This window comes from Dermochelys coriacea, chromosome 9 (assembly GCF_009764565.3).
Source record: "Dermochelys coriacea isolate rDerCor1 chromosome 9, rDerCor1.pri.v4, whole genome shotgun sequence".
Classification (NCBI taxonomy): domain Eukaryota; kingdom Metazoa; phylum Chordata; order Testudines; family Dermochelyidae; genus Dermochelys; species Dermochelys coriacea.
Window position 1 is genome coordinate 56,623,116 of NC_050076.1, and position 12,100 is coordinate 56,635,215.

Genomic DNA, 12,100 nt, shown 5'->3' on the forward strand with positions numbered 1-12,100 from the left:
CACTTTCAAGAATATAATACCTTTTGCCTCCATCTCACAGTATTACCACCACCCCATCCCCTTTCTTTGAGAATGGTAGGGAGAATTTAAAAGAACGTAAGGGAAAGAGGGAGAGAACAGAACTCATTTTTCCATTCCTCCCTCTCAGGAAACTAACATGGAAACCCTTTCAGGATGGAGGGCCTAACAGCTGTTGGAGGAAAAAGAAAGCTGTGGTGCTAAAGGCTATTGGGAATTCCTCACAGATAAGGTGTTACAAGTTCTTGATTAGCAAACTAGCATACTAAAGGTAAACCACTCCTTATTAAAGGCTTAATCCAGCAAGGTTCTGAGCAAGTTGTAGAGCCTACCTGCCAATGGGTGCTTGTGAGGAAGCCTAAGAGTTTATTCGTGGCTGCTGCCACAGCTTCATTTCACATCCATTGGCTCTACCTGCACCCAACTGAGTCCCAAGGACAGTAAACTAGTTACAATTCAGTTTTTAGTAGTGGGAAGTGTGGTTTACATATACCCACTGTAACATGCATTCTGAACAGAGAACAACGGATAGAATCTCAAGCTTTAGATCAACTACAGCTGTTTCTGATCCTTCAGAGTAGTAAAGCACTACTCTGAAAAGGGATTTTGTACAAAGTAAGACCATGGCATTCCATAGGTATCTTTACAATGACTCCTGGATCAACTGTTTTCAGTTTACAAGAATTTCTTTCCCTATCCCAGTGAATGCTAGCCTTGCCTCAGAGAAATTCAGTTCTTTCCTTCTCGAAGACCATGTGATAAAGGGTGTAAGCTCCCTTTTATGGACACCCAGCCAGCCAGCTAGCTATAAAGTCCCTCTTGGTGGCTGTTCTCTGCTTGCTTTACCTGTAAAGGGTTGAAGTCCCACAGGTAAAGGAAAGGGAGTGGGCACCTGACCAAAAGAGCCAATGGGAAGGCTAGAACTTTTTAAAATGGGAAAAAACTTCCCCTTTCTGTCTGTTATTTTTTTTCTCCAGGAAAGAGGGGAACAGGGAGCAGTTATGCTAAGAGAAGCTTTAGGCCAGGTATGATCATAAATCATGAGATCATACCTAGTACTTATTTGGAAGTCCCAAATGTGCAAGTAGATCAGAAATGTTTAGAAAGATGCAATTTGATTTATTTCTGTTTATTTCTTATGGCTAATTGAATCCTCTGTACTAACCCCAGATGCTTTTGCTTGCTTGTAACCTTTAAGCTGAACCCCCAAGAAAGCTATTATGGGTGCTTAATTTTTGGAATTGCTCTTTAAAATCTAGCAAAAGCCTAGGTTCCAAGTGTATTTTCTTTCTTTTTGGTTTTAATAAAAACTACCTTTTTTAAAGAACAGGATTGGATTTTTGGTGTCTAAGAGGTTGGTGCATATGTTGTTTAATTAGCTGGTGGCAACAGCTAATTTCCTTTATTTTCTTTCTCAGCTCTTCCCCAGAAGGCCGGGGGGGGAGAAAGAAGGTGAAAGGGCTTGAGGGTACCGCACAGGAAGGAATTCCGAAGTGCGTCTTCCTGGGTTCCAAAAGGGGTTTTGCATTTGGGTAGTGGCAGTGTTTACCAAGCCAAAGTCAGAGAAAAGCTGTAACCTTGGGAGTTTAATACAAGCCTGGAATGGTAAGTATTAATTTTTAAAATTTCTGCACTCAAAGTGCCAGAGTGGGGAAACCTGCCTTGACAGACCATCACCATAGAAAGTTCTGCAGGCCAAAACTAGTGACACCTGCACACCAATGCCTTCAAAAGAGTTGCACAAACAAGACTGTCCAGTTTTTAGTTAGATGTTACTAATCAATTCTATTAATGCATAATGATATTATCTGGTTCTTAGATACTATATCAGCAGTCAAACTCTAAGAGAGTAGAATCTCTCATAACTTTGTTGGCTATGCAACATTAATAGGCATAAAACCTGCACAAAATTTTAGTCAATGAAATCAGCAAATAGGATTCTGAATACACAGGAAGCAGATCTGGTGAGTAAGGAGCTATTTCTACCATCACTTTTCCTGGAAGAAAAAAAATTTAAGAGGCAGCTAGCTAGGTCAAATAGCTGGTGACAGGACAATGGTAGGGGATGGACAGGGTGTGTTTCATAACGAGTGGGGGGGGAGAAGAGGGACAAATCCCAATGAAACCAGAAGCAAAAGTATAACTCAATACATCCTTTTCATTTCATCAACTCAATTATCTGTCCCGATTTACTAACAATTCATTTCCTCTATTCATGTTTAAATCTTCGGTGTTAGAAAAGACTGATCCATCAGCTTCCAGTTTTTGGTTACAGCTCCTGAACATACTATGGTACATCAGATCCTGCTACTGAAAGGTCAGCATGAGAAGGGGAAGGACAGACAAAAAGGTAGACTCAGAGGAGACAAAGGTAGACTGTAACCATGCACTGATAACCTGCCGCCTCTTTTAAGTCTCTCCGAGCGGAAGTTCTCATAGTGAAGGTCCTGGGTCACCTCCTGAAGATCCTGCATATGGGTACTGGAAGGAGCAAAAAAAAGTTGATAGTGAAACCATGCCCTGTGCCGAATCATAACTTGTTGAGGCACTTTCTTGATGCGTGACTCAAATATAGTATGAATAGGGATAGTCTGGTCATTTGAACCCAAAATGCAAAAATATAAGTGCATTCTTTTACAACCCTCATGTCACCGAACCTCCATATGTCTCCTCCTCTCCTCATGAGATTAACATTCATTTTTTACAATGTTTATTTCTCTTGAACAGTAGTAGGTCACAACAACCAGCAGTCCAAGTACTGAAAGTAAAATGTGAGAGCGCACTAGTATAGAGAACATGAAGGTTTCTTGCCATTTGTAGAGAGCAGAGCAACAGCAGCAAGCGTTGCCTTCTCACCCCAAACATGGGGGTAAAGAGGTACAACAGTTACCTTTCAGTGTGGAAGAATGAGGAAAGACCACTCTCAAAAGAATTACTTCTTCAGGAAGGCTCAGGTGGCAAGGTCCATCCAGGGCCCTCTGAAAGGGATACTACTGGCCTGAATATTAGACAGGGCAGTAGTATCCCTGAATATTAGACATGTCAAGTCTTCCAGGCCCCTGTGACACTATGGAATATGTGGAACACTCTGATATTGATACCATTATAAAATTGCTATCAATCTGACCAGATATGCTGTGTAAAGTAGCTGCAAAAATGTTACAATATGTCAAGTATGATAATCTTGTTTATATGTTTGTATCAACCTTGTATTGTGAGTTGTAGATATGCATGGTATATCTGTATTTCAAAACTTGTGCAGTGTTTCTGAATGACACCCCCAGACAGAATGACCTCAGCACTAAGCCTGCTTGTTGGTCCATCAAGGATTATCGGGATAGCTCAGTGGTTCGAGCATTGGCCTGCTAAACCCAGCGTTGTGAGCTCAATCCATTTAGGGATTTGGGGCAAAAATTGGGGATTGGTCCTGCTCTGAGCAGGGGGTTGGACTAGATGACCTCCTGAGGTCCCTTCCAACCCTAATAGTCTATGAAAGGCACTAGGGGATATACCTTATGAGTCAGCAAGGCATGGGGGGGGGGCAAAGAGAAGAGAAGTGGGGGAAAATCAGAAGCACACTTTGACCGGTTGGCGAGTTTAACTGCAGTGATAACCACAGTTTTGGGAATATCTGCTCTCCCTTTTCCAGCCTGCCATGACCTTGGCATTTTCAGTGAGGGCTACCCCAGGCACACCAGGTCACATTCCCACTGCTCTTTCCCGCCTCAGCTTCTCCAGTGAGAAAGATAATGGCAAGCATTTCTTGTCTTATGCAATCCACTATGTATGTTCTCCCTTTCCTGAAGGAAGGCAAGTCTACATTAAAAAGTTAGGTCAACATCACTACATCTATCAGGAGTGTGAAAAATCCACAGCCTTGAGTGATATAGTTATGCTGACCTATCCCCCCATGTAGACAGCGCTAAGTCGACAGAGTGATTCTTTCATCAACCTAGCTACCTCCTCTTGGGGAGATGGGTTACCCACACTGATGGGCGAACCCCTCCTGGTGATATAGTGAGTGTCTACTCTGAGGCACTGCAGCATTTCTAGTGAAGACAGCCATATGCTCCCCTTCTGTGAAACTGTCAGTTGACACTTAAAATAACAAAAAAATATTCATTAGTTACACACAAAGGTATTGATACTTTTTCATCTTTAATTCCACCTTCTGGTGATACCATCAGGATTTTGGTTTCTCTATCTTCAGAGCAGGGTGGCTTACAGCTCCCACTCACTACTACCAAAATAGTTCAGTATGTGACTCCATTTGCCTGGCTGCAGTTTGATCATAGGCTGACCTTAAGTTCTATCTCTCATAGAAGCCCTAACCTAAGCACATCGCTTCCAAAGCTTCAGTACACCGATGTATACTGATGCATCCGATGAAGTAAGCTGTAGCTCACGAAAGCTTATGCTCAAATAAATTTGTTAGTCTCTAAGGTGCCACAAGTACTCCTTTTCTTTTTGTGAATACAGACTAACATGGCTGCTATTCTGAAACCTTCAGTAATACTGTTTATTCCCTTGAAATTTAAAGTGTTTGCAAGAAAGTCTTTCATCAAAGCTGAGAGACTTTAGCAACTAATTTAACCCATGATGGTTAGGTCAGACTACTGGACATGAAAGGTCTGAGAAAAGAAAATTTCACTGTCACCTAGGAATTTCCTTTGCACAGCCTGAAGTCTGCATAGTTAGGGGCTCTTAGAATATCAGGGTTGGAAGGGACCTCAGCAGGTCATCTAGTCCAACCCCCTGCTCAAAGCAGGACCAATCCCCAACTAAATCATCCCAGCCAGGGCTTTGTCAAGCCTGACTTTAAAAATGAGTATCTAAATAATGAATATCCTTTTGAGGGAGGAATAACTACATATTAGCATATTAAAAGTTTATTAGAGAACTTTCCTACCAAAGAGCTATCTACATAAAACAAGAAGTCTATTTTGTAGGGTTTTGAGAACGTATGTAATAAAGGCCCAGTTGCTGCCTTGAAGTTTCTTTGTATGTATGTAGTAGTGTTGTCTCCCTAATATCCTGGGACCAACACGACTACAAGACAGGTGAGGTAATAACTTATATTGGACCAATTATTACCTCACCCCCCTTCTCTCTCTAGTTTCCTTTTAAGATAGGAAAGTGAGTTCTTAGTTGGCCTGTCTAATATGGTCAAGTGTATGGCAACATAATGGGCTACCCCATTAGCTTTCTTAGGTCTTGTCTACATGAGGAAATGACACACCCAAGGTGTGAATTTAAACTGGTATGAACTCCAGTGTGAACTCCACTTCTTTCAGTGTCAACTTAAGGTGACTGGGAACACGTTTAACGCTCAACCAAAAACACTATCAAAATAAGTGTCCACTCAGGGTTTTGAACCAGTTTAAACTTAAATTGGCTTTTTAACAGATAGAGTCTAGGGCCTGTTATGAAATGCAAACCTTAAACCAGGCTCAGCTTTTGATGGTGATACCCCCTCCCTCAAATAGGGCTGCTGAGCTACAAAGCACTAGAAAATGCTATTAACTTTTTGTAGGTTTTAGTTCTGTGCAGATATTTTGATTGCACTTTTAATATGCAGGGAGTGCTGCTCAATCTTGAGGTTCTTGAGACTGACAAAAGGATGACAGTACTACCTCTTGTATCCTAAGAAAGAGGTTTGAACACAAGATTAAGTTTTGATAGAAGTGCAATAGTCTTACATAAGCATGGTTCTCAGCTTCAGGAAGTCGTTGTGTTCTGGGTTCTCCACTTCAACTACACCCCATGGGTAGAGACGACCTCTAACTTTTTTACCTTTGGCTTCAATCAACTGATTGGATCCCACTACACAAAATGGGATACTGACCTGGGGGGGGTGGGGAAAATCAAGAGTCATCAAGAATGAACTAGAACCAAAATAGAACCAGTAATAAATTCAGTTTCACTAGACACTGCATAAAAAAGCAATAAGCTTTGTGTAGTACTTTTCATCTATAGTTCTCAAAATAATTTACAATGAATGGCAAGAATCTTATCCCCATTTTTCAGACATGGAAACTTGGGCACAGAGTTAAAGTGACTTACCTGAGGTCAGACAGCAGGTCAGTGGCAGAGCCTGGAACAGAATCCAGGTCTCATTTTAAAAATTATATATTCACCTTGGAAAGTCTGGTAAAACATGATACATCACTTCTAGCTCAAGAGCTGCATCCATCACAACTACTTCTAATCTAAAAACTATTCCTACCTTCAGGAGCCTGGTCTGTTCTTTAAAATCTTCATCCTCATCTGATTCTGCATCGGGCAGGTGATAAATCTTGATGCCATGTTGTTCAATTTCATCCAGAATCTAAAAGAGTATATCAGGAATGAAGGTAATATACATGACAAGTCAATCCTTTAACTTTCAAGGTAAACTAATTGCACAAGAACCATGTCCAAAGAAAACCTAGATTTTTAAAAATCTTAATTACTTGCCTAAGTTTTTTGTGTTTTAAAATAAAGGCCATAATTGGAGAGACTTATTGTAAACTGACTTTTAGTTATCCTAAGTTGTTCTAAACACCGACAAAAATTACTTAAGCCTATCATAACAATATACAAATCTTGCTCTCAAATTTGAGACAAATGACAATTCTGTTCCTTCCAACTCCACTATGTTAGCCTTTTGGAAAATTCCTGTCACTTTCTTGGAGAATTCAGATTTACATTGTAGAGAGATGCACATAAATTTACCCCAAAAACAATAGCACTGATTAATGTAGCAATTGTTCATAGTGAGGCATAAGTCTTTGCAATTAACTCACTATTGTGTTTTATCACTGCTACAATACCATTTTGAGATTATGAAGGGAGTATAAAAATAGTAATCTCTAAAGTCTATAAAATTTGTTTAAAACTAATGCAAATGCAATATCCCCTTCCACAGTTAATATCCCTCTCTCAAGCTAAGTCTACACTGGCAATTGAATGACAATTTTTGTTTTTCCAGGTGTTTAAACCCACTCCCGCAAAGGACAAAAGTTTTGCGGTGGCAAGTGCCAGTGTGAACAGCGTGTTGTTGGCAGGAGTGCTCTCCTAGCCCTGCCAACAACGCGAATGCCACTCGTTTGGGGTGAGGCAGGGGGGGAAAAAAAAGAGTAGAAGTTTTTTGTTGGCAGGACAGCCAACAAACAGCGGCTACACTGCATGATTTAACAGCACGGCTGTGGTGATACAGCCATGTTGCTAAGAGCTGTGTAGTGTAGACATAGCCTTAGGCTAGCTGTAGCCAGCAGATCCTAAGTGTTACCTTCTTTGCTCAAAACATATTATCTAAATTTTGCTTTTGAAGAAAACTGCTCGCCTTCCATGACTGCATAGCAAAAATGTATATAAATATTATATATATAAAAAACCAAATCACATTTGTTTTATGGTATGGAGACTGCCATCTTCTTTATGAATTGTGCGGAAGAGAATTTTCCATAGGGAAAAGTCACTAACTGAATAGTAATTTATGAGCAAATGTATTTTAGTTTTTAACATCAATTTTTTACTTTCTGGGCAGATGGGGTCAAGAATTACAGAATAAAAATATGCTTGGGGTTCTCAACCTCACTCTACTAAGACATGGGCCACACTATGAGAAAGTGTCTCATTGACACTCCTCTCCCAACTGGTGATAGAATCTCTGTGGCAACTACAGCAATTACAGACTTTCTTAATATTGCCTTGCCATATAATATATTTTTAGCTGTCAGTATGATGTAGCAGCAGGAAACCAAGGAGAGTCAGCATGATGCAAGAGCTAGCTTTGGGTAGGCGGTTCATGGATCACAATTTGGAAGTCACTGATATAAACAGGCAAACACTCCCTCCAAAACAGTGAGCAGACTTATTCTCAACTTCTCTTCTGGGCTGGAGTGGAGAAAAGATTTCTCTCCTTTTTTAAGCTCAGAAGATTCACTGAAAATTGAAGAGCTGAATGACGGAACCACTCCCATCCACGAGGGGAGGGAAGAAAAAGACATGTTGTATATGAAGCAGTAAGGTAACTGAATCCAGGAGTTAGGTCCATCTGGCACTAACCAGATGAAATTCAAAACAGTCATGTGTAGCCACATTTAAACATACATTTCAATTTACCCATAAACAGTGTACAATGAAAATGCTCTCTCACCACAGTGAACAATAGTCCAAACATGATGGAGACTGTTTACAAGGAAAATTGTAGCATCCATGAATTAAGTTCTACCATGTTTATTGTTAAAGACAATATTTTATATATTTTAAAAGTAAAGAAAAAAACAGTATGATTCTGAATTTTGGGGGGGCAGAGGAAATTAGAGACTTACTTCAAACAACTCAACTTGGAACTGCTTATTGCTCCCAGTTACATTTTTAAAGCAAAATAAAATATACCAAACTTAGGGGAAAGCTTTGCAGAGATATGGGGTCACTAGTTTAAAGACTGGCCTCCTATGTTGGATTCTGGCCCCCATAAATCCTTTATTCCTTCCCTTCCCTCAATTAAGAGCTGATTTTTGCAAATTTCTAGTAGTACCTGTATTTCAAAGCCAAGTGTAATTAACTCACTGACCAGACTTTAGGAAGCAAGTTGAAAGGCTTTACAGAATGAGTGGAAGTTTTAAATTTAAGAGTGGTGGTTGGGTCACCAGGGCCTCTTTAACAAGTTAATTACACTTTGCATTGTAAAAACTCAAACAGATATAATCAGCTCGTTTAATTTAAAAATTAAAGAGTAAAACATAAAAGCTCTTCAAGGCTATAAGGATCTGACACTAAGAAGGGGTGGAATAAACTGGTACCAAGCAGTGGTGTAGGGGATGTCAATACATAACGAAAGCGATAACATATGTTAGGTTTCAGAGTAGCAGCCGTGTTAGTCTGTATTCGCAAAAAGAAAAGGAGTACTTGTGGCACCTTAGAGACTAACAAATTTATTTGAGCATAAGCTTTCGTGAGCTACAGCTCACTTCATCGGATGCATTTGGTGGAAAATACAGTGGGGAGATTTATATACTCACACAAAGAACATATGTTGGGGTATGATTTTTATACTTACACACATTTAAACAGGTAAGTATTTAAATGATAATGGAGTCACCTACTTTAAAATGTTTGTTTGCTAGTGCTAATGCTTATGTTAATCCATTGCTTCCATCAGTCAGCCCCAACATTTTAAAATTCATTTTATAATTTAAAAAACTAGTGTTCATAGCCAATCTGTCCCAAAGTGAAAGAAACAGGTCCAATCCTTAGGCTTGGCTGGATATTACAGGCGATTTGTACCACAATACAGCCAAATCGCTGCCCCACTGACAGATGACCATTGCTGAATTTTATTTATTTATTTTAACAAACAGGATACTACCCCCAGTAAAAACAAGGATCACAATCCTCAGGATGCCAAAGACTGTGTTTTCTGGCAAATTCTAAGCTACGGTACACCATGCCTGTACAGTGTCATGTGGGAGAACAGTACTTTTCTTGGCTGAAGTCTCCCTGCTCACTTACACTAGTGTTATTAGTAGCCAACATTAATATACTTTAATGCAAACAAAACTAGAACTTACCCTTTTCTTCAGCCTTTCCCGTTCCTTCAGAGTAAGTGTATCAGCTTTTGCAATTACAGGTACAATATTCACTTTGTTGTGTATGGCCTTCATAAACTCAACATCCAAGGGTTTAAGACTAAAAATAAATGTTGAAATTTAAAAATGTCAGGTATTTAAATGCCTAATTTATTTTTACACTAAGATGAACATACACAATCTTATAAAGATGAGGTTTTTTCCTAACAAAGTTTCCATTTTCAACAATTCTAGATTGTCATCCCAAATGTCCCCCACTTCTCCTCAAAAGGGTAAATTCACCACCTCTAATAGTGATATGTAACCGTTTCTATATGATCTACCCGTCTTGTTTTTCAAACTTAGTGAGCACAAACTCTTACAAAGTAAAAGTTGTCCAAAAATAAAAAAAAAACTAAAATATAAAATTAAAGTGTATTGATACTTACCCATGACCAAATGGTGAAATGAAGTAGAAGCAACAGTGTACCCGGTTATCTACAATATGCCGCCTGTTCAAGCCACTCTCATCATGCAGATACCGCTCAAATTGCTCATCAGTATAAGAAATTATGGTCTTAAAACTAAGAAACATGTGGATTAATACAGTTATGCTGACCATTTAGATGCTCACACTCCATATTCTGAAGAGGGGTTTTGTAGTAATTTTTCAAAGAAAAAATAAACCACCAAGGTAAGTTATCTTTTAACCAACCAATGAACCTAATATCTACCCCCCAAATATCAAGCAAGTATTGGGGCAGTGAAAATAAGATAAGCTAACAAGATTGGAGACCACAATAGTACACACTCTTGGACATTAGGCAAGTCAAAGTCCTGCGTTAATGTATATATTATATATATAGAAAATGCACAAGGGTCGTGAAAAAAAGTCAGTACTATATTTATTCCTCTAGTGACTTTCTCCTGAGATTTCCTCTTGGGTTAATATTAAACAGATGTTCAAGATACTCTTGACTTAAAACGTTCCAACTCAGTTTGGGGGAAAAAATATAAGCCAGCCCTGGTAGCATAGTGGCAGGCCTGTTGAAATGCAATGCAACAGATCTGAGAAAATGCATCCAATTGCTTATCACATCTATGTCATAATGAATCAGTTCATTTGATCATAAATATTAGATTCTGTAAAACCAAGTTGTGGCTATACATTCTAAAATGTTGGCATACAACATAAGTACATATGGAAAGTAATTACTAGTGCTTATGAAGGGGCTTTGAGAAATTCCAGTTATATTTATGGACTGACATTTACTTAAATTTTTGTAAGAAATAAAGCTCAGCTTTAAGTCACTTATACAAGATTTAAGACTAAATCTGTTCCCACAACAGATCTGCACTAGCATTTATGCCTGCTTTTAACATGGATCTGATATATGCTCAGAGGTAGGAAAGCAGTATTGCAGCTACTATTATTGTCTGCCACCTTGCATATACATTATATTGCCTGTCTAAACCATCTTTGCTCTTGCAAGAGAACTGATACACCCAATCAAACTTCCTTCTAATTCCATATCTGAGGGGTGGACTAGCTACATCAGCCTTTGTCCGCTTCATTCACTTAACAGCAAGAAAACACTTCTGCAAGTCTTACCTCTACATACAGTCCAGATAGTGTCTTATGGTCATCTCTCCACTGTAAGTCAAAGAACCCCAATCTACCTGAGGCACACTCCAGAGTATGCATTGGCTGCAGTAAACCGTATTTGATCCTTCTTGATTTCACCCATAAGATTTGACCAGCAATAGGTCAGTTAAAGTTGTATGTAGAAATTGACAATTTAATTTAAAAATATTTAAAACTCAAAAATAAATATTTATATTTAATGTTTATCTTTGCCTTTAATTGCATCTTAAAAATATTTGCCAGGGAATTGCTTATTTCTCTCCAGTACCTTTTAGAGATGACTGTTTATTTTTGAAAGTCTGAATGTGAGGCGATTACACTAAGCATATGAAACTTGGGAGGCATGAGGCTTGACAGAGGGCTTGTCTACACTTACTGGGGGATCCACGAGTGGTGGTCGATGCATTAGCGGATGATTTAGCGGGTCTAGTGAAGACCTGCTAAATTGACTGCAGATCGCTCTCCGGTCAATTTCTGTACTCCACCAGATAGAGCAGAGTAGACAGGGACAGTGTCTCCCATTGACCTTACGTAGTGTGGAACCCACAGTAAGATCTAAGCTATGTTGATCTGAGTCATGTTATTCATGTCACTCAAATTGCGTAGCTCAGATTGACTTTTCCTTTTAGTATAGACAAGGCCTGAGTTAAGACAAATCAAAATGTGGGCTTTTTCTTTTGTATCTCCAGCACATCTGCAGGCGTGGTAGTTCATCTCTTTCTGTAAGAGTGAGGAATTTGAACATTTCGTACCAAAAAAAGATGGTATGAACCATTTTATAATTAAATTCTGCTGAACTGCTTGCTGCTATCTATGATCCAAGTCCCACTTCCCATCTTAGTGATTTTCAATTAGAAAGAGTACAATGGGCTGCACTAAAGAT

The 12,100-nt window shown here is 39.1% G+C and overlaps 1 protein-coding gene across 18 annotated transcripts in view; it reads right to left on the reverse strand.

Annotated features, from left to right (window-relative positions):
* The window catches only part of SEPTIN2 (septin 2), a 54,817-nt gene that overhangs the window by 25,713 nt on the left and 17,004 nt on the right, over positions 1-12,100 (reverse strand). For 11 of the 18 annotated variants that reach the window (XR_006273990.1, XM_043491614.1, XM_043491611.1 and 8 more), the window contains 5 exons: positions 10,022-10,156; positions 9,576-9,693; positions 6,245-6,346; positions 5,718-5,863; positions 2,413-2,499 (listed from right to left, as the gene is read on the reverse strand). Coding sequence is in view for 17 of the 18 variants with exons in the window: in XM_043491614.1 (XP_043347549.1) it covers positions 2,413-2,499; positions 5,718-5,863; positions 6,245-6,346; positions 9,576-9,693; positions 10,022-10,156 (588 nt within the window). In the remaining variant the exon portion in view is untranslated. The remainder of the gene's footprint in view (positions 1-2,412; positions 2,500-5,717; positions 5,864-6,244; positions 6,347-9,575; positions 9,694-10,021; positions 10,157-12,100) is intronic. The other 7 variants (XM_038416747.2, XM_043491615.1, XM_038416738.2 and 4 more) reach the window with 2 other exon arrangements.